This window comes from Heteronotia binoei, chromosome 1 (genome assembly GCF_032191835.1).
Source record: "Heteronotia binoei isolate CCM8104 ecotype False Entrance Well chromosome 1, APGP_CSIRO_Hbin_v1, whole genome shotgun sequence".
Taxonomy (NCBI): Eukaryota; Metazoa; Chordata; class Lepidosauria; order Squamata; family Gekkonidae; genus Heteronotia; species Heteronotia binoei.
In genome coordinates this window covers 241,200,966-241,227,040 of record NC_083223.1, presented here as the reverse complement: position 1 = coordinate 241,227,040, position 26,075 = coordinate 241,200,966, and the positions used below count along the sequence as shown (strand labels likewise).

Below are 26,075 nucleotides of genomic sequence, written 5' to 3'. Positions count from 1 at the left end.
GATCCAACATGGCTTCTCTTATGTTCTTATATGTTCTTATGTTACAAATGCAGGCGAATCGTACCCTTATTGTTTTATGTATTCCTAAACTGGCAACAAAAGGGTAGTCTCCAAAACTGACCATGCTTACATGGCCATTTCAAGGTATATTGTCAACCCAAATGGTTGTGGTGATGGAGGCCCAGAAACCTACACCAATGTTTCCTCTGCCACCAATAACGGGGAGCAAGCTGGATCCCTAGAGCATTGGTGCCTTCCTCATATACCACCCCAAGCAACTACTTGGATGGCTGGCCTGGAAAGCCAACTCTGCAGGCTTAGTAGACTGATCTGGGTTGATAACAGGAATTTGTAGATTGAACTATACTTAAGTAGCTCATATCTTCTGTTGAGAGATGTTACAGAAACTTCCATATTTTGGAGTGTCTTCTGAAAAAGACTTTTCTAATTGGAATGAATGCTTTGAGAAGTGTCCTGAGACTAATGGTATTGTCTTCTTTAGAAAACACTTTGGGAAGAACAATGTGATCCTGTCAGATATTAGAAAGCCACCTGATAATGTCTTCTATAGTGGTAAGTGGCCGCATTATAAGCAGACACATTTTCTTTACAGTCCAGCAAATATGGCTTTCTTCCTGAAAGAGCGAGTTCTCTTTGCGACGTAGCCATGATAGTATCCCTCATAATCATCTTTAAGTGGATTCTTTAGGCGAGGTCATCTTTAAGTGGATTACATGGCTGGAGTCATGGAATGATAGAGCATCAGTTTTGCATGAGAAGGTCCCAGGTTTAATCCCTGGCATCTCCAGTTAAAAGATCAGGTTGTGCATGATGTGAATAACTTTTGCCCAGCACCCTGGAGACCAGTGCCAGTCAGAGTAGACAAGACTTAGCTTGAATAGGCTAAAGGTCTGGCTCAGGATAAGGCAGCTTCATGAGAGGGAGGGCAGGAAGGGTTGCATCGGTGTTTAGTTCTCATAGCCCTTTCTTACATGCCCAGGGAAATGCTGATCTCCACTTTGGGGTCAGGCAGCAATTTTTCTCCAGGCCAGTTTGGCCAGGGATCCTGGAGGGGGTTTTTTTGCCATCTTCTGGGCTTAGAGCAAGGGTCACTGGAGGTGTGTGTTGTTGTTGTTGTTGTTCAGTCGCACAGTTGAGTCCGAATCTTTGTGACCCCATGGACAAAATCACTCCAGGCCCACCTGTCTTCCACCATCCTCTGAAGTCTGCTCAAATTCGTGTTTGTTACATCAGTAGCGCTGTCCAGCCATCTCATCTTTTGCCGTTCCCTTCTTCTTTTGCCTTCTGTCTTTCCCAGCATCAGGATCTTCTCCAGGGAGTGCTTCCTTCTCATTTGGTGGCCAAAGTATTTGAGCTTCAGCATCTGACTTTCCAGGGAACAGTCTGAGTTGATTTCCCTGAGGACTGACTGATTTGATCTTCTTGCAGTCCAGGGGACTCTCAAGATTCTTCTCCAGCACCACAGCTCAAAAGCATCTATTCTTCTGCGCTCGGCCTTATGGTCCAGCTCTCACAGCCATACATTGCTACTGGGAAAACCATCGCTTTGACTATACGGACTTTTGTTGGCAGGCTGATGTCTCTGCTTTTTATTATACTGCCCAGGTTTGCCATAGCTGTCCTTCCAAGGAGCAAACGTCTTTTAATTTCATGGCTACAGTCAGCATCTGCAGTGATCTTGGATCCCAGAAATGTGAAGTCTCTCCCTACTTCCATATCTTCCCCTTCTATTTGCCAAGGTGTGATGGGCCAGATGCCATGATCTTAGTTTTTTTGATGTTGAATTTCAAGCCTATTTTTGTGCTCTTCTCTTTCACCTTCAACAAGAGGTTCTTTAGGTCCTCCTCATTTTCTGCCATTAGAGTGGTGTCATCTGCATATCTGAGGCTGTTGATGTTTTTCCCGGCAACTTTAATTCCAGCTTGTGCTTCATCCAGGCCAGCATTCCGCATTATGTACTCTGAATATAAATTAAATAAGCAGGGTGACAATATGCATAATTGTTGAACTTCTTTTCCTATTCTAAACCAATCAGTTGTTCCATATCCTGTTCTGACAGTTGCTTCTTGACCCTTATACAGGTTTCTCAGAAAACATGTGAGGTGGTCTGGTACTCCCATCTCTTTAAGGACTTGCCACAGTTTTCCAGTACCTTGAAGTTTCCTCCAGCTCTCCATGTCAGCTTATGATTAATGGCTGCCCCCTCCAGATCTTAGTTAAGAGTTCCATCTGTGCTGATGGACTCCACACACAAAAGTTCTTCATCCTTGCTTGTCTGAGTTTTATCACCTCTCTTTCCCCCACCCACTGACAAGGTCAGACCTGACATCTCCAGAAATTTCTTCCTGAAGTCTTTTATTAATTCCTCAACGTCTCTGTTCCCTGCTTGGGGGAGGGAACTGGCCTATCCAGTTGTCTCTAGCTAGACCTATTAGCATTTGTATGAAGGTGGGCTGAGATAAGTCTGGAAAGCAATTACATCGACTTCCCTGGTTCCTGCCTGTTCTCTGCCCAGAGAGGAGGAAAAAACTTTTAAAACTCAGAATGAAGGTTTTGCTCATCTTAAACCTCCAACAAAAGAATGCTCTTCTTCAGAGGCTGCAATAAAAAGGGGAATTGACCAAGACTGAGAAAAACAACTGACTAGATCCAAGCCAGTAATATGTATATGAACGTTTGTTTCTGCAGAGAAACGGCGATCTGGTCATATTTCCTTTAAAAGTTGTTTTTTGGCTCTGCCTATATCAGGGAGTGAATCATTGCATCTCAGACTCTTGACTCTTGTAATCATGATATTGGAAATGTGAAGCCAGATTTGTGCAAATTTCTTACATTTAAAAATGAGTCCCTCTGCCAGTGCATTCCCTACACAATTCCAACACAGTGCCCAGTCAAGCCACAGATCTCTTGTTTGTGTATGTGTGGTCTGACATAAATGAAATACCAGCTGCATGGAATGTTCCCTCACAGATGTTTTCTTACATGCCCAACATCATATGGCTCAAATATTCCACTTTGTCAGTTCAGAAGTAAGTCAAAATCAAGAGGAAAAGAGAATTCTTTGAGATCCTTCAGGCATGTGGTGCTCCAAGAACCAAAATGCTGCCATGAAATAGTTTGGCATCATGGGCTGCCTAGTACTTTCAGGCTGTGTACCATTAATGAGCATTTTAGTTAGCTGGAGGCACCTTTACTGTGCAGTTATCATTGTTCACTGTACATGCATTCATTTTTCTATTCTGCTATGATCTTCAGTGAAATCAGTTTTCTTAGCATTTTTAACTAGAAAAGCTGAAACTGGTGCCAGAAATGTGTCCCAACCCATCTTCAAAGTAGACTATTTTAGGTGTATTGTGGGTACCATTGTGAAAGCCAATTGTGAAAAATGTCACAAAAATATACACACAAAGTGCTTGGTGCAGTTTCTGAATTATTTACAATTTTATAATTGTGTGGAAAGATGTAAACTTCTGCTACAAATATGCTAGTAAATAATTCTTCCAAGAACAGCAGTGGTAATTGCTGAGATGCTGGTTCAATCAACATATTATCCCTTGCAAGCTATTCCATGCCCTTTCTCCTAACTCATCTTCACCTCTTTTTTTCAGGTCCTTTTATCTACTCGGACATTCTGGACTACAAGAACCTGCGTGAGATAGTAGTGAACAACCGGATTACGTGGCTGTTTCATTATAGTGCTTTGCTCAGTGCTGTTGGAGAAGCCAATGTCCCTTTGGCAAGATCTGTAAATATCAATGGTGGGTAGTGTCAGCTGGCTTACTGTTGTTTGACTAACTGTTCATGTTGCCCAAGGGAGCCTAAGACTGGTATAGAGGCTGATATCTCTGTTTGCCATTCCCAGGATTGCACAACATTCTTGACATTGCTGCTGAACACAACTTACGACTCTTTGTACCCAGCACAATTGGAGCATTTGGACCCACCTCCCCTAGAAACCCAACCCCTGATCTCTGCATCCAAAGACCAAGGACAATCTATGGTGTCTCCAAAGTTCATGCTGAACTCATGGGAGAAGTAAGTATTCCTCTTCAATCTGTGTGGTTGTTTTGTTGCTTCAACATGTGAAGAAGCTTCACCATGAGTGTGGTTTAGTATAAATTTTAGAAGGGATCAGTAACCTGAAACTCAGTCTAGACAAGATGGAGATACCATTGGAAGGAGAGAAGATCTGTATGGGATATGTCTTTCCTGTACATTCTCCTGAGGGATCAGATTTGCAGCTTAGTGCTGTCTTTTCACTGATCTGAGTTGGTTCACCAGCTACAGCCTTAACTGAAATAGCTTAATCTTGCCACCATTATCCATGTTTTACAGTGTAATCCTAAAGCAAATATACATCCTTCTTAGTCCATTGGAGAGGTGTAATTTTGCTTTGGACTGCCCTGTTCATAGTGGCCAAGTTAAACTACAGCAATACATTTTATATGAGACTGCCCACGGAAAACATTTGGACATGTTACATGTTTTAATATATAGTGACCTAATTAACTGCATCATTGCTATCATCTTGACAACGCTGAGTTTCATTGTCTTCTAGTTCAAATGGCATGCTGAAATTGTTGACTTTGACCTTTAGAGTTCCTAAATGTCAGGGACCTGGGGTAAACTGGCGACTGTTCCCAAATGAGCTTGCCCATGTTTTAAGATCATCTGCCACTTCAGAACTGAGGTATATGGATAACAGAGATTGGGCATTTGCAATTGCAGAGCCCAGATTGTTGAATGTCCTTCCTAGGTACCTAGGCAGTTGTTCAGTTGACTTCTAAGCATTTGCTAAAGACTTTTCTTGGTTACTTAAGCCTTGGTAACATATGGCTTTTTGCATTTTGTGGATTCTATTTGACAATATTTGAATGCACCCATTATTTCTTGCTGGTTTCCCCCCTTCTAGTCTGATGCCTTCAGGGTTTTTATGCTATATATCCTGTAACATCAAAAATTAGACAGTAAGAATACATTGTAAACATTGGCAAATGATCATCTACTGTGGAACTTGTTCCTCCAGTGCAATTTGTATTGTTGCTCCTAGTTCACCTTACAGTATTTTATTGCTCCTCTTTCACTTAAAAATAGTCTGCAGTCAACTGTTTCAAAATATTTGTTTCAATATGGAATAAGTTCAGTCTGCCCAGGTTCTGTAAGGTTTGTTTGACATAGAATTGGTGTCAAAATTGTTTTATAGCTGTGGAAGTGCATTTCCACAGGCCAAGGAGGGCAGGGCAATTTTTGCCAATTCTTACTTCCTCCTCCATATCTATATGTTGGACTCAGCACTGTATCTGGGGGACCTCTGACTTCTAGGGACAACATTTAGGAGAGTTCAGGTGGCTTACCGTGGGAGAGAAGTCCATTCTGTTTATGATGCTTTGGACTCATGCTGTAATATTTTATCCAAGTTAGCTAGAGTACTTCTCAGGTACTCCTATTGACTGCATGTTGCGTTGTTCTTTTCAGTATTACTATTACAGGTATGGGCTGGACTTCCGGTGCCTGAGATATCCTGGCATTATCTCAGCTGATTCCCAGCCTGGTGGTGGAACAACTGGTAAGAGAGCAAACAAATTGTTATGTATCTGGTCAGTATGTGATTAGTTTTCAGATACATCCTGATGGGGAAAACAGGCTGCATGTTATGATTGCCAGAGGGATTTGCTCGTTGATAATTCTAAGGCCTTCATCCAAGGCAGAGGAAGGTGGAAGAAATAGAAATCGCTCACTCAAGGGTGGGAGCACTGTCCACTGCTTCTGTTTACTGCTTCCTTCCCCTTGTGCTGCTTGCTCCTGTGTGTAAACCATAAGCAAGGCAACTGAAAGTGAACAGCTGAGGGGCCACAAGAAAAATGTTCTATTAGTACTTCTGTTGTTGCACTGGGAAGGAAAGAATTGAACGGGTCTTTGTCTTGCATAGAAGAGGGCCTAAAATAGAGCTAAAGTTGATGGCTTTGGTTAAGTTAAAATCTGGCCTTTGTCTATCCTAAGATGGCAAGGAAACTCAAAACACTCATCTCAGCCAGCACACATACAGTTGATTTGACAAGGGCTGTTTTGATATGGCAACTATTTTCTGTGTAGTTATTTTGGCGTTTCACACACAGGCATTCACACTGGCAGAGTGTTCACACAACAGTTTTCTGAACAATTTCCTATGATATGAGCCCCCCACCCCCTTTCTTGTCTTGGCCACAGCCATGTGGAACAACTCCATTCTGCAAACAGCCTTTTCCAACTCGGGACCTTTCCTTTATCAAGCTAAATGCATCCAGTTCCTTAAGCGAGACCAAACAAGTAATAGGAAACCAAACTAGTGAAGCGATGTGTTTGGTACATGCAGGAACATTGTGCTTGTAGTTGACACTAAGGGACAGGGCATTGCAGTCATGTTGAAACTTTCATTCCTCCAGACTATGCAGTCCAAATCTTCCACGATGCTATAAAGACTGGCAAGTTCCAGTGCAACCTAAAACCAGACACTCGCCTTCCAATGATGTACATCAACGACTGCCTGAGAGCTACCTTGGAGATCATGGAGGCACCTGCTGAGTCACTGAGCATGAGGACATATAATATTGGAGCCATGAGTTTTACTCCTGAGGAACTGGTTCAGGAAGTCCAGAAGCATATTCCAGAACTTGAAGTTACCTACAACGTGGATGCAGTCAGACAAGCCATTGGTTAGTCCTTGTCTATTATCTTGTGGCTATCTATTGAAGTATCTTGAGTGCAGGAGATAGAGAACCTCCTGTTGGTACATGTTTATGATCTGCTCTTGCCTCCTTTAATATTAACTGTTCAGAGGCAGGGCCTTGAGCCAATATGTGATTGACCATTTCTTACACACTGAGTGATGAAAGTTGGCAAGCAGAGGGTGAGAAGTTGGCAAGAGAAGGTGAAACAGGGCTGGAAAGACCTACAGAATCTAATGAGACACTACTAGTCACAGCAGACCAGACTATGTATGGGCCAATAATCTGACATATAAAGCGAGTTCCTCTGTTCATAATTGAGCAATGGAGCTTCTGCTGCGTTGCTCATAGAAGAGAGGGCCAGTATTGAGAATATGGTATAAGAAATGTTCTGTTGGAATTTGGGACTGGATCTCCTAGTGCTTATTTTAAAGTTGATAAAAAGGTAGCCAGGGGATCAGGTCCACATCAGTGTTGGGACAGGATATCAACTCTCTGTTCTATTTCCCTAATATGAATTGCCCTTGAGAACATTCCATAGAGGCCTGCAGCTACAGGTGTTGCAGTGGGAATATTCAGCCTGCTCTTGGAGGAACACAAATGAGTGGAGCTGTACTTTATAAAGTGTTTTAGGAGTTCACACTGGTAGAAAGAGTGCTACATTTACACCTAAATGTCATGTTAACTTGATTGATGCGTTTCACTCCAGACGGCTCTTAACATAAGAACATAAGAGAAGCCATGTTAGATCAGGCCAATGGCCCATCCAGTCCAACATTCTGTGTCACACAGCGGCCAAATATACACACACACACACACACACACACACACACACTGTGGCTAATAGCCACTGATGGACCTCTGCTCCATATTTTTATCTAAACCCTTCTTGAAGGTGGCCATGCTTGTGGCCGCCACCACCTCCTGTGGCAGTGAATTCCGCATGTTAATCACCCTTTGGGTGAAGAAGTACTTCCTTCTTTCTAGTGAAAAGCATCTTTGGAGGGGGGTGTATGACTTTGATTGTATAAGTGGGGAGGTAGTTTTAAATCTTCCTTACCTATTTCATCCTCCTTACCCCCTTTCACACACAGGGCATTAGATCTGTATTTTACCCTTGCAAATGGTGATCTGGAAGTCACATTTTACAGAGGGGAGAGTTTAGGCATCCCCTCCCTTCTGGCACTTCTCCACTGAAAGATGGTCATGACCTATACTGCATTGCTTTATGAAAAGCAGCCATTGGGATTTAAATACACACACACAAACATTTGTCATGTGCAGTTTGGCCCCCAGGTTCAACATATTTTTCTTTGTTGTTGCTTTTTTATAGCTGACAGCTGGCCCATGGTTTTTGATGACAGCAACGCACGCCGAGACTGGGAATGGAAACATGATTATGACCTTCCGGACCTGGTGACCACAATGTTCAACTTCCTTGGCTCTGCATCCTCTGTTACCAGGATTGCCCAGGTCAACTGACCCTCCTTGCGTATTGCAGTCCCAATGATCAATGTGACTGGACCAAGGCCAAATGAAAGATTCCTCAGTTTCTAAGTCTTGAAGCAGCCCTGCCACTGTTACACTTCCTACAAGTGTGTTGGGTGACTACTTTCTCTTAGTTCACCTTTCTTCCAGTTTTTATCAAGCTAGCTGAATATGACTTGGTAGTATACTGAGAACAATGTTTCAAGTATTCCTGGTTGCAGTCTAGCTATTGGTCTTGTGGGCCAACATTATTTTTATTTCTATAATTTGTTTCCCCTTCTAAAACAAAATGCTTGTCTGATACCTAGGATGTTCTTATTTTCTTATTCCTTGGTGCTTCTTCATATCTTTTTGTTGGTTATTGGCTTAAAATGTAGAGTTAAATTAACGTTAGCAAATGTAGCGTTGGGACCACATATTTGCTGAGATAATGGGAATGTGGGAGCCAGGGGGCATTTACAAGGGAATCAGCAGATAGGAGAAAGGGGGTGCTTAACCCTTTCCTACACCAGCCAGTTCTCTTCTGGAAATGCCACTCAGATCCTCAATATTAGCTTTCTTTCCCTCATAGCAGTCCCATGAAGCTGATTATGCTGAAAGAACAACTGGCCCAAGGGAACTCAAACGCAGGACTCCTCAGTCCAAGTTCAATGCTTTAACCATGTCATCAGCTCTTTCTACTAGGTCCTCCAAGGTGTAGCTTACAATATACAAAATCATACCAGAGGCTTATTGCTGATTCATGCTACCGATGCATAATGTATTGTTTCAAACCCAGATCAATTTTTGTCTCACCTGGGTTGGATGTGCATGATGATGTTAATGTAAAGGAACAGGACAGCCCACCTGCATTTCAGGTGAGCACCTCTTGACCTGGACACTGATGACTTCTTGGTGCCACATTTCTAAAAGAAGGTGCCGTGGTTCCTTGCAACATTTATGCAAATGCATCAGGACTCTGGCAACAGAAACCTAACTGAGCAAAAAGGAAATAATATGGCAGCAGAAGAGACAGAGAAATGGAATGCCAGTTGGAGATACAGGTGACCTGCTAGGTGCTTGTTCTGCCAGGGAAAAACTGTATGGTAAACTGGTCATTTGAGATGCTCACCTGCCCCAAGGACAGCTTGCCAACCAGCCAAGCTTTCACTGAGGTTGATCTTGGCCTAAGTACATTTAGATCTTCAACCCGTTTTTTGCTCAGTTCCTCCAGCAGTGAAGCCATGATGCCCAGGGGAGTGAGCGTAAAAAGGGGCATCGATCGGCCTGCAGTCTTAGAGATGTGAGTCAAACAAAATGGGTAGGAGAACAGAGGTAGGGCAGAGGGAGAGTCTGCTTCTACATGGCAGCTCTTCTCCCTTTTTTCCACTTACAAACTAGAGCACTTTTTGGAGCTTCCATATCCTGTCATGGTCTAGTTGTGTCATTTCCACGCTTTGCTCAGTTCATTCTTTCTTAAATCTGCTTTTACTTCAATCTTTTGGGAAAGAATGTAATCCAAGTGCATTTGGACTAAGTTGCAAGAAATGGTGCATGTTTTCTTGCCTGTGAAGATTCTGCTTAGATGGCACCATTTCCCTAACCATCAGCCCCTTACAGATGCCATTTTCCCAGCATTTTTTCCTGTTGTGGAAACATAAGAGCTGGAAAGGATCCAAAGGGTCATCTAGTCCAACTCCATGGCAATGCAGAAAATTCACAACTACCTCCCTCCACTCCCCCAGTGACTCATGCTCTATGCTCAGAGCCACGGCATAGGAGGATTTTTTAAAAATAGTTATAATTGCACTGTAATGGTCTATTGCTATTTAATAATTTACTTTCAAGTTTAATAGAACTATTATGGTGCTACAGTGCATGTGTGAAGAAAAACAAAACAAAAAAGTAATGATTTGCCACAACAGACCCCCCCAAGAGTAACTGTGGAGCCACCTCAGAACATACGTGGAAAGGGAAGGTTAGAAAAAGAGACAGAGGAAAGTGCATGAAGAGCTCCTGATGTGGACACTCCAGTGGCAACGTCATGTCTGGTCATTCAGATTGGAAATGAAAGCAACGTGGACAACCCTTGCCATGCGGAAGCTGGCAAAGATAGCTAAGAAGCCAAAGTTAAACTGCAAACCAGCATTTTTTCCCCTGTATGATGTAGTTGTGCACTCCCCTTGGATGAATAAAAATCTAGAAGTGTTTCTTGGAGTGATTTGAGCGGTACATGCTTGTGGTTCACTATTGGCAAAAGTGGGCAGGAAGGCAATGGCTATAATCCGCATGTGTTCCATTTGTCTCCTTTATTGTAATATATGTTCTACAGTTCATTCTGAATGAATGTAATGCATACTAAGGTCCATGAACTGGGCAAGGGTACTGTCAACTTACCATTCAGTTTGCTGCCTCATAGTCTCCTTCATGGTCACAAAATCCATTTTAAAAAGCTTGAACAATACCCACCCATCCACACTCACTCACTCAAGGGGCCTGTAGATTTCTGGAATATCTTTCACTAGTCTTTTGACAGAAGCATTAACTGTCTTCAGAACAGAGTTGAACAGACTTAAATGATTGACACCATAATGCTGAAATACCTTCTGAAAACATGGTACAGTCAGATATTTTTAAGAAGACCATTGTATTCTGGCATCCTTACAGACTTAATACTTGTGTAACAATTTCAGTGGTATTATCTTGCAATCCTGTAAGGGAGGCAAATATTACCTCATTACTGTAGCTAGGGAACTGAGAGAACACAGCTAATATGTGGCACGGGGATCTCCTGGATCAAAGGCTCACATATCTATTCCCACCTCCCAAAACCTGCACCACCTCTCGTGGTGGCAGCAACTTATTCTTTCCCCAGAGGAATTTGGAAACAATTGGTGAAGGGGCTAGGATTTCTCCCAGAATTGTCACCACCTCATCTACAACAGATTCCAGAGTTCTTCAGGAGAAAGGAAAGGAAAAGTCCCCTGTGCAAGCACCAGTCGTTTCTGACTCTGGGTGACGTTGCTTTCACAATGTTTTCATGGCAGACTTTTTATGGGGTGGTTTGCCATTGCCTTCCCCAGTCATCTACATTTCCCCCCCCCCCCCCAGCAAGCTGGGTACTCATTTTACCAACCTCGGAAGGATGGAAGGCTGAGTCAACCTTGGGCCGGCTACCTAAATCCAGCTTCCTCCGGAATCGAACTCAAGTCGTGAGCAGAGAGTTCAGACCACAGTACTGCAGTACTGCTGCTTTGCCACGGGGCCAGGAGAAGCCATGGTCATTAACAAGGTCAGCTAATGTAAGCCAAAATGCCCTCAAAAGAGGTTCGGGAATTGACACGTGGGCACCTTTGACTTAAAAAGGATCTAGAATCTATGTATACAGGATTTCACTTCCAGAAATTATTGCTAAATTAACCAAGGACACTAATTAAGTAAAACAATTATGATTTTATTACAGAAAAATATAGAACACACACATACAAGATAATAGACTCATATAACATACATACAGACCTAATAAAAATAGAGAGAAATGCATAAGGATGGACAAACAGGGTGATAATTACCGATCGTGGAGATGGTGCATGCACGGAGCGGCTGGAAATCCATCTTTCCTCCTGGTTAGCACTCTTCCAGAGACACAGAGTGCTGCTGCAACGTTGTGGCTGTTAGTACTCACATAAGTCCCTTACGGTCTGGTAGACAAAACCCACGTTCTCCTGGCAGATGTGTGTGAGTTGAGTCTCCAGGCACCCTGGCAACCAAACGGGTGACTACGATGTTCTGAAATCAGGGGGCTTCTTCTCGCACTAAAGAGGTGACTTGAGGAAGTTGCCTGAACCTGCAGGTTTTGGTTAAATATTATTTTTTTGAAAGTTTTCCATACATAAAAAGAAAAGAGTTTAAAAGGGGGAACAGTCAATAATAGAAAAAATCAGACAAACGTATCTTGAACAATTAAAAAAAATTCTCAACAATAAAACCAAATATACTCACTTATTTGCTTATTGTTACAATTACAGTAAACACATGAGCACTTACTCATAACCAATCAATCATCCTAGTTTTCTAAAATTTAAAGTTCTTTTTACTCCTCAAATTTACAGATAGTTAATTCACTTTTTTCATTTGAGTTCAGGAAGTCAGTGAGGGGCTGCTAGTTGACAATGAAGAAGAAGATATTAGATTTATAACCCGCCTTCCACTCTGAATCTCAGAGTCTCAGAGCGGTCACAATCTCCTTTACCTTCCTCCCCCCCCCCCCGCAACAGACACCCTGTGAAGTAGGTGGGGCTGAGAGAGCTCTGACAGCAGAGCTGCCCTTTTAAGGACAGCTCTATGAGGGCTATGGCTGACCCAAGGCCATTCCAGCAGCTGCAAGTGGAGGAGTGGAGAATCAAACCTGGTTCTCCCAGGTAAGAGTCCACACACTTAACCACTACACCAAACTGGCTTTAAAGGTAGATAATGTATGTTGTCTACAACAACTAATAAGTAGATAATATATTTTCTTTAATCAAAAGAAGTAAGTTTAGACATTTCTGCAACCTGTAGGTTTTGGAATGCAAAAGCTCCCATCCTGCCCGTTGCCAGTCAGATGCTCACCTGTCCCCCATACTAGCCCAGGAGCTAAAGGCAATAATCCCCCCCTCCAAATCATAGAATTGGAAGGTACCTCCAGGATCATCTAGTCCAATGCCTTGTACAATGCAGGAAATTCACAAATACCATCCCCCACTGACTGAGTGAACCCTGTTCCACACCCAGGAAATGCTGCTTTCTACAGAGTGATTAAAATGTGAAATTTGCTGCCAGAGGATATAATGATGGTCAAAGGAATAAACAGCTTTAAAAGATGATTAGATAGATGAATGAAGGATAAGTCTATCAATAACACTCAGAGGCACTAATCCTCTTACTCCCAGAGCCAGGAGACAATTTTTGGTCAGGACTGTAGAACCAGTTTAAGAAAAATATGGTTTAAGCGAAATATTTGGCCCATTGTGTCTGTGAAGCTGCTCCTCATCAATGTAGTGGAAGGTCTTTTGAAGCTCTTTCAAATGCACTCCTTTGCCCTCACAGTCGTCACTGCTGCCTTAAAAAGTAATCCTACATCCCCCTCCTCCACTGTATAACTGTGTTCTATAAATGTCCATGAGTTGCTACAGCGTTTAAACACCACCCCTCCCCCCCCTATAAATCATACAGCAATTCATGGGGGGCAATTTTGCTGTGGCAGAGGAAAGTGCATGCAACTGCTCAGAGCAACATAAATTTACCACAAATTTTGCAACATTGGGGACATGGGTTTAAAGACTATTCAGAAGTAGTTGCCGGTACCAGAATCCTCCTGCCAACACAAAACGCACCTGAATTTGGGGCTTGTTAGATGCTAACCTACCAGAGATGAGTAGGACTTCTAATTAAGTGTGTTTGAGGTTATTAGGATTGCAGCGGAGAACCAGCTTGACAGAGTACCAAATGCCAACTGCTTTGTTTAACTGGAATACATACCATAGAGCTGAGGGGAGGCTCTTAGCATATCAGTTCTGTTCCACTATAGAGAAGACATTGGGGTGTCTTTCCCCCCTCCAATACTGGAAGTCATCAATAATGGCTACTTGAATAAAATTCAAGTGAGTAGCTGTGTTGGTCTGAAGCAATAGAACAAAGTTTGAGTACACTGACACCTTTAAGACCCACAAAGTTTAATTCTGGAAATAAGCTTTCATGTGCATGCACACTTCAGATATGTTAAAACAGACTTCCTCAAGCATTATATATAGACAGAGTGGGGGGGGGGATTAGTTGTCAGGAAGGGCTAAATAGAGTCACTGAATAACTGAACTATAAATATAACTAAGATTGGATTAATGCAGTTGGTAAGACCTGTGGATAGCAGCAAATTAGCATACAGATAATTAAAAAGTTAACAACAGATGTGAGAACCAAGTTTGAGTTCACTGGCACCTTTAAGGCCAACAAACAAAGGTTAATTCTGGGTATAGGTGAGAACAGAGTGACTTAACAGATTGTAGCAGCACTATGATGTTAGTCCATCATCCCTAAATTCATTCCTAAAATTCATGGTAATAATAATAACAACATAGTGTTGAACTTGGGAGGAAAAATTACATCTCAAGTTCAAAAGCAGCTGTTGAGAATTCATTATCAGTAATTGATACGGAAGAGTTATGTTGTTGTCATGGAGACTTTGCTCCGAGTGACCGTTGATGGGCCAGTTGCCTACTCAAAATTCCAATCTTGAAATTCTATTACCAGCTCAAGTGTGAAACAGGTGACTGACCTCCAATATTCAGCATTATTGGGAAATACCAGTGAATGGATTTCTAGTATGTCATTTCCCACCTTAAAAAGAGGGTGTCACTGTAGAGTTTACCAGCAGAGGGCCTTATTTTGCCCTCTTAAACTGCTCCAGGATGGATTTAGGCTTGCACTGGCAATGGATTTTAGACCTGAGTTTGGTCCCTTTAAAAATGCTGCCATGGCCCACAACACAGCAGGGCCAAGCACTCTTGTTTCCCAACTCCCAAGCCTTTTCAAGTGCCAAAACAGTCATTTTGGCACTTGAAAAAAAATAAGGAAGAATAAGAGTGTCTTGTGTAGCATTGCCGAGTCCCTGCTGGCCACCAGCAGGGGATGAGGGGGGAGGGTTGCCAAGTCCAATTCAAGAAATATCTGGGGACTTTGGGGGTGGAGCCAGGAGACTTTGGGGGTGGAGCCAGGAGACATTGGGGTGCAGCCAAGGTCAAGGCTGTGACAAGCATAATTGAACTCCAAAGGGAGTTCTAGCTATCACATTTAAAGGGACAGCACACCTTTTCAATTCCTTCCTTCCATAGGAAATAATGAAGAATAGGGGCACCTTCTTTTGGGGCTCATAGAATTGGACCCCCTGGTTCAATCTTTTTGAAACTTGGAGGGTATTTTGGGGAGAGGGACTAGATGCTATGCTGAAAGTTTGGTGCCCCTACCCCAAAAAACAGCCCCTCCAGAGCCCCAGATACCCGCAGATTAATTTTCCATGATTTTCTATGGGAATAAATCTCCATAGGGAATAATAGAGTTCCCAGCAGACATTTCCCTCCCCTCCCCCTGCTTTCTGATGATCTCCAAACCGGGGGATCCCCTGCCCCCACCTGGGGATTGGCAACCCTAGGGTGGGGTAGGGTTACCAGATTCAGCTTAGGAAACTCCTGGAGATTTGTGAATGGATTCTGGGAAGGACAAGGACCTTAGTGGAGTACAGTGTCATAGAATTTACCCTCTAAGGCATCCATTTTTTCCAGGGGAACTGATCTCTGTAGTCTGGACTGGAGATGAGCTGTAACTCCAGAGGATCCCTCAGGTCCCACCTGAAGGTTGGTAACCCTAGCTCTGGTCCTGCAGCGCTGTGAGCCCTCACAGCATGTTCAAATGGCTCAAGTTCTGCTCTAAAATGGCAGCAGCATCTGCAGGTTGGACTCATGGATGCCAGCTAGTTTGGCCCTGAATCACCTCCAATACAGAAACCACAGCATAGGCACTGGAAGGTAACAAGGCCAGGATATTTCTCTTCCTGAGGGAGCAAGCCGGAAGGAGTCAGGGTTGCCAGTTTCCAGTTAGAGCTGGGAGTTTCCCCAGAATTACAACTGATCTCCAAACCACAAGGATTAGTTCCCCTGGAGAAAATGGCCAGTTTGGGGGGCAATTAGGGATGCCAGTTTCTGGATGAGACCTGGGGATCCCCTGGAATTATAGCTCATCTCCAGATTACAAAGGTCAGTTCCCCTGGAGAAAATTGATACTTTGAAGATTGGACTCAATGGGATTGTACTCCACTAAGGTCCCTGTTCTCCGCAGGCTCCATCCCCAAATCTTTAAGAGTTTCCCAACCTGGATCTGGCAAGCTTACCTCCCCATCCCATGCCAAAGGCTGGGGAAGGAGGACCTGGCATCCCTAACTGGGCATTATACTTCACAGAGGCCCCTCCCCCAACTCCACCTTTCCCAGGCTGCCTCCCCCCAAAAAATCTTTAGGAATTTTCCAGCATGCAGTTGGCAACCCTAAGTGGGGTAGGGAAGATTTTTGCTGGCTTGCAGCAGCTTAGTTCCATCTGGCCTAAGTTTGCCTTCCTCTTTCTTCAAGTTCTATAAAGCTTGGATATGGGCAGAGGCATGATCCCTTGGCCTTTCAGTTAATAATTTTTAAAATAAATCTCTGGTTGGATCATGAGAACTGTGAGCAGAGTTCTGCTCACATAATCAATATCTCTCTTCTCCCCTGAGCATCTGCAACCACCCTCTGCCCCTTCCTTAAAACTCTGCTCCTGTTCACTGGGGGAGGGGTCCCTGAGAACATGAGGGCTTCAGTCTCAAGAGGGACATTTGGGAAAGTCACAAACACCCTATCTCTGGGACAATGACGGTTCTTTTTCCTTACAAAAGGGTTATGTTGGATCCAATCCACTACTACCGTTATTCCCATATTGCTGATGTAAGACTAGGTGGAGAGTTCTTGGCAGAAGCAAGGGGTTCCCCAACTGGCAGTTCATTCATTATCTTTTCTGTACATAGAAAATGGAAGATACTCTATTGTATGAGTGCCTTACTCAGCTGCAGAGAGACATGGACTGGTGAGTGGTCTCCCATTCTGGTGCCAAGTTATTTATATTTATGCTAGAACATTTTGCCAGACTGTAGAGTAATTTTGAGCAGGACAACCAGTGTGGCAGGAAAAGATGTAGCCCTTCCCTTTTCTCCCCTTGTACTACCATTCCCCCACAGTCAGGATGGGCCCATGGCTCAGTGTCAGAACTTTGCAGACAGAAAGTCCTGGCTTCAGTTCCCAGCATCTCCCAACAGCAGGTGATGTGAAAGACCTTGGAAAGAAGCTGCTGGTCAGAGTAGACAACACTGAACTTGGAAGAGCAATGATTTGAGTCCAAGGTTCATGTGGTTAGTTCCAATCTTCACTGAGGACCTGCACACCAGTTATTTAAACAACTGGGGGGCACTGGGAGCTCCATATATCTAACTCCTCCAGTATCTTATCCAAATTATATAGCAAAAACACCAGGCAAACAAACAGGCCAAAACCATTCTTATGCTAGATGTGGGTTTGCCCATCATTAGTCCTCCCATCCTGTCTGATTGTTTTAAAGAGAGATCTTGCTTTACTCCTTTCATTCATTGTTTTTTAAAATGAAAATGAGCAAAATGAATCCAGGAGCTGAGAAGGGAAGTATTGTATGATTTCATGGGCATTAGTCAATCAGCAGTGACTGCAAATAGCTTCTGCTCCAAGTGGCCTCCAACCTGGATGGGGCCAGCAAGAATAATACATTAACTAAGGTGTTAAATTGAAAAATTAAGCTAAAAAAAATCGGTATGTTTACCTTTATAACATGTCCTGTCCCAAAGACTTGGGGACTTGGAACATATATTAAGCGGGTCCCGGGCCGTGGCAGCCATTCTTGTGATGTACCACTTAATAAAGTACATTGTCTTCAACACGTCTCGTCTCCGAGTACATTACACTGGCGACGAAGGTGGGATCTAGCTAGGCAGGTGTCCCCGAGGGGAACCTGAACTGGCTGGAGGAGAGGAAGGCACCGCACCACAGGAACAGAGAAGCCTGCCGCCACCATGGCGAACTCTAGCGTAACGATGGGCCATCTGGCTGAATTCAACCCAGACCATCCCAAGCGGTGGGAAACATACACTGAACGGGTCGACTGCTACCTGCGGGCCAACCTCATTACAGATGACAACAGAATGAGGGACGTCCTGTTGAGCATCTGTGGCGAGGCAACCTTTGAGATCGCACGCGGTCTCTCTGCCCCCGCGAAGCTCACAGAGAGGACCTACGGGGAGGTCGTCAGACTCCTCACTGGGCATTTCTCGCCCCAACCATCCATCGTAGCCCGCAGATTCCTGTTCCATAAGAGGGATCAGAAGCCCGGGGAAACAGCGGCAGTCTACCTGGCAGCGCTCCGCCAGATCGCCGGGAATTGCGAGTTCAACAAACGGGAGGAGGCCCTGAGGGACCGGTTCGTCTGGGGCCTCCGGGACGAGCGTCTGCAGCAGAAGCTCTTTGCCAAAGAAGAGCTTACCCTCTAGCAAGCCTTCAATGAGGTGATGGCTTTCGAGAGGGCCACCAGAGCCTACAGCCACCCCAGAGGAGAGATGGTCCACATGGAAGAAGTGGCACCGGAGGATCGAGAGGAGGAAGAGGCCTTCCAAATCTGGCGGCCACAAGGATCGGACTCAAGACCATCAGCGAGGCCCAGAGCGACGGAGAGAGCCTCCACCGTCAAGTGTGCGAGCTGCGGCGACCCCCACGAGAGAAGGGACTGCCCATATCGCAACATGGACTGCCGAAGTTGCGGGAAGACTGGCCATATCGCGTGGGCGTGCCGGGCCAAGAACAGCCGGCGGCGGCAGTCAACACATCACGACTCCACTGAGGCTCACACAACAGCATCAACCAGCCTGCAGGTACTGAACTTGCCCCTCTCCGCCCCTGACAAGGTCAAGTTGATGGTCCTCATCGAGGGCAGCCCATGCATAATGGAAGTGGACTCGGGTTCCTCCATCTCAATAATATTGGAGGAAACCCTAAAGAAACTGTGCCCCCACCGACGCCTCCAAACGAGGCCGGCCAATTTTGTTCTGAGGGACTTCCAGAAAAACCCGGTGCACATTGTGGGCTGGGCCCGGGTACGGGTAGAGAGAGGGGAGTTCCGAGGGTCTCTAGACGTCTTGGTGGTGAAGCGGCAGCTCACTACTTTGTTGGGGCTGGCCTGGTTCCAACCCCTGGGGATCCAGCTGGTGGGGTGGATCAAGTGCAGGCGGGTAGCTTTGAAGACGTCTGCCGGGAATTCCCGGCTGTTTTCGATGGGTCCCTAGGAAGTTACAAGGGACCACCCATCACCCTGCCGCTCGACCCTATGGTCAGGCCAATCCGGCTTAAGGCGAGACGCGTCCCGTTCGCCTTAAAGCCTAAGATCGAAGCGGAGCTGGACCGCCTCACAGCTCAGGGGGTCCTCGAACCCGTGTCCTACGCGGCCTGGGAAACCCCCATAGTAACACTGGTCAAACCTAATGGGGACATGAGGATATGTGCGGATTACAAATGCACAATCAATAAGGCCGGACGCCCAGCAGTTCAGCAGCTGCCTGAGAGAAGTACTCCGTTGATTCCAAGCGGCGGGGCTTAAAGTCAAAAAGGAGAAGTGTTTACTGGGGGTGCCGAGGGTGGAGTTCCTGGGTTTCTCGGTAGACGCAGCAGGGATTCACCCGACGGAAGACAAGACCAGAGCCATTGTCCAAGCCCCGGCCCCCACATGCAAGGCAGAGCTCCAAAGTTTTTTGGGGTTACTCAATTTCTACCATTCTTTCTTGCCCCACAAGGCAGCCATAGCGGAGACACTCCACCAGCTGTTAGACAAACAAGCCCCGTGGGTTTGGGGGAAGAGACAAGCAGCGGCGTTTCAGGCAGTAAAAGACCTCCTTGTCTCTAACGCAGTCCTCCACCATTTCGATGAGGCTTTACCGCTGGTCCTGGCCTGCGACGCTTCGCCATACGGGGTGGGCGCAGTCCTGGGGCACCAACTCCCGGATGGGAGGGAGGTACCGGTAGCTTATTATTCTAGAACCCTCTCACCGGCTGAGCGCAACTATACGCAAATAGATAAGGAGGCTTTGGCTATTGTGGCGGGGGTACACAAATTCAATGATTATCTCTAGGCGCTTCACCATCGCCACTGACCACAAGCCACTCCTGGGTCTCCTTGCTCCGGACAGATAGACCCCACAAATCGTCTCACAGCGGGTCCTGAGGTGGAACCAATTTTTAAACTCATACACCTACACCTTGGTACACCGGCCCGGGAAAGCCATGGGCCACGCAGACGCACTCAGTCGCCTACCCCTTCCCTCAACAGAACCCGACCCTGCACCGGCCCACATGATAATGTTCCTGGAGTCCCTGCCCGAGCGGCCCTTCCACGCCGCGGAAGTAGCCTGGGCCACGAGCAGAGATTGCACACTCGCACAGGTTCTGGACTGGGTGGGTAAGGGGTGGCCAGAGGGCAAGCTGGATAGCGTGTTCTGGCCCTTCGCATGTCGCAGAGACGAGCTGTCCTCGCATAAGGGGTGCCTGCTATGGGGAAGTAGAGTGGTGATCCCTCCCCCGCTGCGCAAACAGGTCTTAGATGCATTACACGAAACCCACCCGGGGATCGTAAGGATGAAAGCCCTGGCTCGCAGCTACGTGTGGTGGCCAGGCATGGATGAGGAAATAGAGGGGTGGGTGAGACGGTGCCAACCGTGCCAGGAGTCTAGACCCCATCCGCCCAGCGCACCAGTCCACCGCTGGGAATCCAACCGATGGCCGTGGTCCCGCCTCCACCTAGATTTTGCCGGGCCGTACCAGGGGCAGATATTCTTTATCCTGGTCGACGCCTACACAAAGTGGCTGGAGGTAATTCCCGTAGCCTCAACCTTCACAGCAGCCGCGGTCAGAGCTTTGAGGAGGGCGTTTTGCACCCACGGGATCCCCGATACCCTGGTCACGGACAACGGGACCGCATTCACCTCGAGGGAATTTAGGGAGTTTCGCAGCCGGTACCTTATACACCACATTAGATCTGCCCCCTTTCACCCGGCCACCAATGGCCAAGCCAAACGCATGGTGCGGACCACCAAAGAGGCACTGGGTCGCATCATACAGGGGGACTGGGACCACCATCTGGCTGCATTCCTGTTCCTAAATAGGGTCACTCCCAACACCGTAACAGGGTCAAGCCCCGCGGAACTCCTGATGGGACGAAAGCTAACAACCAGGTTGGATAGGCTCCACCCAGACCAGGCTATGGATGCCTGCAGCTCACCAGAAATCAGGGAAGCCATGCAGGGGTTCTTCCCGGGGGACCCAGTGTTCGCAAAGAATTTCGCGAGCGGCCCGGAGTGGGTAGCGGGCAGGGTACTGAGAGTCACAGGGTCTAGGTCGTATGAGGTAGCGACCGAGGGGGGACAGATCCTGAGAAGGCACATAGATCAGATGCGCCGCTGCACCTTGCCCGAGGAGCCGCTGGGCTCAGAGGAAGTGGAGGACAGAGACGGGCCGGCAACGGACACCCCAGCCACGGCATTGCCGACCCTGCCAACATACGATGCCCCGAGACCGGCCGATCCCGAGCTGACAGCAGAACCGGCCAGTACCCCAGCGGAAAGGGAACGGCAGGGGGAAGACCCCTCCACGGGGGCCGCCCCGACTCCGCAAGCAGCCCCAAGACGATCGACGTGAGAGTGCAGAGCACCTGCCTACTTACAAGACTATATACATTAACTAGGGGGGGGGAGTGTTGTGTATCGGGCTGAATGAAGCACCGCGTGGCACAGGCGACCAGGGGAGGTCCCAGGTCGTTGGGCGAAGCGCGGGAAGGCTCTCCGCCAATCACGATCAGTGGCGGGAAATTGGGCTGGCCAGTCTGGGGGCCGTTCTGGGGGGAACATATATTAAGCGGGTCCCGGGCCGCAGCAGCCATTCTTGTGATGTACCACTTAATAAAGTACATTGTCTTCAACACGTCTCGTCTCCGAGTACATTACACTTGGCATGAACAGCAACTATTTATTGTCAGTCTGTATATTATTAGCCACCCATGACTCCCATTTGCAGATAGCTAAATCTGCAGATTGGGGCCACATGGTGGCTAAACAGATTTTTCTGCAAATTTGGGGCACTCCCTAGGTTTGCAGAAAAATCTGAAGTCAACGTTAAAGTGGGGGGAGTTAAAATCTCCTCCCAATACAGTAGTGTCATCTGTGCATGCACAGACAGTGCTTTTACTTGTTCAGAATGAAGCTGTTACAGCTTGGGCCACTGGTAGCTACCAGCAGCTATGCCAGCCCAGCCCTGATGGTGGAAGATGCCTGAGAGTCGCTGTGGCCCAGCCTCATTAGAGGAAGGCCCCTGGCAGCTGCTGCAGCCCAGCCACAGAGGCACCTGACAGTCCCACCAGGCCAGGCTGTGATGGAGGATATGCAGTATGATATCCTACTTACTCTCACCTGATCCAGCAATTGGCAGGAATGAGGTGTGTGTGTGCTAGGGTCCCCACCAATTGAAACAAATGGGGAATACAATTGTAGAACTGGATTGGAAACCCTGTGTTGGTGGCCTTATACCTCCTGGGGTTGCCAGCCTCCAGGTGGGGCCTGGAAATCTCCAGCTGACAGAGATCAGCTCCCTGGTGGAGACAATGGTTGATTTGAAGGGTGAACTCTATGGCTATATTAAGGCCCCTCCCTTCCCTAAGCCCCATCCTTTCTTGGATTGACCCCCAAAGTCTCCAGGAATTTTCCAACACAGACCTGGAAATCCTACCTCTCTCTGATGCTGAGCAAAAAATGCAAATTACCATGACATTACTAGGAGAATCCAAAGAAAGACTATGACAGAAAGTTGCTCTCATTTTACCCACAGCTCTGTGTGTACTTTGCATAAAAATTGAAAACATTATTTCAACACCTGCTTTTTTAAACCAATGGCATTCTCTTTTCTAGCAAGCTGTTTGAGAAACTGGAAAATGCGGTGAGTAGAAAAATTATGGCCTCTTAAGAAATGCTCCACACTTTATTTTTGCTGCCTGGCCATGCCTGTAGCAGTTTCTGGATCAGCTCTGGTAGTGTGCCACAGGCTACATTTAGAATCAAGTAGAGCTCTTGATAGACAGTTAGCCTGAGTGGCTAAATTAAATCTCCATGTTCAGCAGCAGCATACCTCTTAATGCACATTCTGGGAGACAGCAGTTTATAGCATTTCTACAAACAACACTTTGACAATGAAAGAAAAATAAACTTTAAATTGGTAAGTTGTCTAGCAAAACTGATAATCAGGCTTCAGTGCATAACGGACACAGAAGCCTTGAGCCCTATCCTGCAAACACAACCTGATTTGATGGTTTTGTTTTGCTTTTGCTGCTGGATAATCTTTTTCTTGATCAAGCTTATAGTGAATTATCCCCTTGGCTAACATACCCGTTTCTCTTCCACAAATCCAGTTGTTAGGATTCACTGATGTGGTGGAAAATGATCCACTAAATACTCAGGTGAGAACCAGAAACTGGGCAGGCATCAAATGCAGGCACTACTGGGGCAGGGTGGGCCTTGGGTAGGCTCGCCATCGGGGAGCATCAGTGATCACAGCCTGCCCTTTTCCTTTGGATAATGGCAGGAGGCACTGGGCCACTCTATAAAGCCTGAGGACTGGACCTACTCACCGCTCCTCCTTCCCTTGACCTGTGCCCGCCTTCCACAGATGAACTGCGATTGTGCACCTCCTTCCCTACCAGAGATTCAGAGGGTGAATGACAACGGCTGCTGCTTTCAGCAATCTGCTTGCCTACCAAACTGTGCAGTGATGGCTGCTGGAACCAGGAGTAAAAACTGAAATAGGAATCATAACAACAGCTAAGATCAGCAGCTAGGAGAAATGACAGCAGCTCAGAGCAGCAGCTAGAATTAATAATCGCAGTTAGAAGAAATAGCTAGGAGTAATGGCCACAGCTAGAAACAGCAGCTGAACTCCTGGAATGCAATCCTCCAGGTGGGGCCTGGAGTTCTCCTCAAATTACAGAAGTTCCCCTGTAAAAAATGGAAGCTTCAGAGGGTAAACTCTATGGAATCACATCTCTGCTGAGTTCTTTGTCCTCCACAAATTCTGCTTTCCTCAGATCTTGCCCTGCAGGGATTTCTTAAATTGGAGTTCATAACACTAAGCAGCTCAGAATGGCAGTTATGAATAACAGCAGCAGTTTGGTGTAGTGGCTAAGTATGCTGACTCTTATCTGGAAGAACTGGGTTTGATTCCCCACTCCTCCACTTGCAGCTGCTGGAATGGCCTTGGGTTAGCCATAGCTCTCGCAAGAGTTGTCTTTGAAAGGACAGCTCTGCTGTCAGAGCTCCCCACCTTCCTCACAAGGTGTCTGTTGTGTGGAGGAAGAAGATGAAGGAGATTGTAAGCCGCTCTGAGACTCTGATTCAGAGAGAAGGGTGATTCTGATTCAGAGAGAAGGATAGGGTATAAATCTGCAGTCATCTTAATAATAGCAGAGGCAGCTAGGAGCAGCAGCAGCTAGGAGTGATAGCAGCCCCTTGAAGTGGCAGCTGGGAATAGCAGCAGCAGCAACTAGGAGTAATGGCAGCAGCTCCCCCTGGACAGATAAGCAAGAAGCAAAGGACTGCTGGGCAGCATCATACCAAAGACCCCCAAAACTTGGAACTAGCCCTGAGGGGGAACCACTGAAAGATGTTCATGCTATGGCTTTGCAAATTAAGGAACCTTCATTTCTGCTTTCCCCCCCCCTCAGAAGCTGCAAGGCCTTGAATCCAAGCCCCAAGAGACAGGAAATGCTGAGTCACAAAGCGGCAGCAATGATTGCTAAACTGATATTATTAAATGTAAAGAAAAATATATAAATAATCAGCACAGTGTTATTCATAAGAGAAGGCAGTCAAGTTAAAAGCAAGAACTCCATGGAAAAGTCATTTATTAGTTTGTTTGTTTTTTCAAAAAATCCATCACAATGGACTAAGATTAAAAGGCATTATTTCAGTTGTGCTGAGGGTTTTTTTCTCTCTCTCTTGAAAACATGCAAAAGGGAGGGGGTTAACCAAAATGATCACGGGGTTGAACTACATTTGCTGAGAGGAAAACAAAAGCATTTACCCTAATTTTGGTTTGAGGAGAGGTGATTAATGGGAGACATGGCAGAGACTAATAAAATTAAACACACTTTAGGCAAAGTGTACTCCTCACTCCTCCCCACTCCTCTACTTGAAGCTGCTGGAATGGCCTTCAGTCAGCCATAGCTCTCACAGATAAGGTTGCCAATCCCCAGGTGGGGGCAGGGGATCCCCCGGTTTGGAGGCCCTCCCCCCGCTTCAGGGTCATCAGAAAGCGGGGGGAGGGGAGGGAAATGTCTGCTGGGAACTCTGTTATTCCCTATGGAGATTTATTCCCATAGAAAATCATGGAGAATTGATCCGCGGGTATCTGGGGCTCTGGGGGGGGCTGTTTTTTGAGGTAGAGGCACCAAATTTTCAGTACAGCACTTAGTGCCTCTCCCCAAAATACCCCCCAAGTTTCAAAACGATTGGACAAGGGGGTCCAATTCTATGAGCCCCAAAAGAAGGTGCCGCTATCCTTCATTATTTCCTATGGAAGGAAGGCATTGAAAAGGTGTGCGTCCCTTTAAATGTGATGGCCAGAACTCCCTTTGGAGTTCAATTATGCTTGTCACAGCCTTGATCTTGGCTCCACCCCTAATGTCTCCTGGCTCCACCCCCAAAGTCTCCTGACGTCACCCCCAAAGTCCCCAGATATTTCTTAAATTGGACTTGGCAACCCTACTCACAGACCTTGTCCTTGAAAGGGCAGCTTCTGTGAGAGCTCTCTCAGCCCTACCTACTTCACAGGGTGTTTGTTGTGGGGGAGGAAGATAAAGGAGATTGCGAGCTGCTCTGAGACTCTGAGATTCTTCTACTTCTCCAAAGAGGATCGAGAGAACATTTCCTCCCTCTCTCCAAATTTTGGAAATCAGGGGTACCCCATGAAGTTAAACGGTGATTCAGGACAAAAGGAAATATTTATTTGCTTAATGACTAATTAAATTGTGTGATTCCTTTTAGAAGTAATGGCTATGAGCATAGATTAGACTGATTCATGATAGTTCAATAGTAGCTATCAGCCATGACGGCTAAAGGAAACCTCCATGTTCAGTAGTAGTATACCTTTGAGGGCAGGGGAAGGCTTCCGCCTCTGTGCTCTTGGTCTGTTTGGCTCATGAACCTTTACGGCATCTGGTT

The 26,075-nt window shown here is 46.2% G+C and overlaps 1 protein-coding gene and 1 long non-coding RNA gene across 3 annotated transcripts in view; both read left to right on the top strand.

Moving 5' to 3' along the window:
• LOC132579530 (L-threonine 3-dehydrogenase, mitochondrial-like) overlaps positions 1-10,402 on the top strand; it is a 47,156-nt gene extending 36,754 nt beyond the window's left edge. For both annotated transcript variants that reach the window (XM_060249980.1, XM_060249972.1), the window contains exons 4-9: positions 503-573; positions 3,630-3,779; positions 3,884-4,056; positions 5,497-5,587; positions 6,444-6,713; positions 8,059-10,402. In XM_060249980.1, coding sequence (XP_060105963.1) covers positions 503-573; positions 3,630-3,779; positions 3,884-4,056; positions 5,497-5,587; positions 6,444-6,713; positions 8,059-8,207 — 904 coding nt within the window. In that variant the 3' untranslated portion in view covers positions 8,208-10,402. The remainder of the gene's footprint in view (positions 1-502; positions 574-3,629; positions 3,780-3,883; positions 4,057-5,496; positions 5,588-6,443; positions 6,714-8,058) is intronic.
• A 6,360-nt stretch (positions 10,403-16,762) lies between these two features.
• LOC132587579 (uncharacterized) lies at positions 16,763-24,638 on the top strand. The gene is made up of 4 exons (XR_009556459.1): positions 16,763-16,834; positions 22,773-22,800; positions 23,270-23,317; positions 24,578-24,638. It is a non-coding gene; the product is annotated as an uncharacterized LOC132587579 (long non-coding RNA).
• Positions 24,639-26,075: the final 1,437 nt, after the last annotated feature.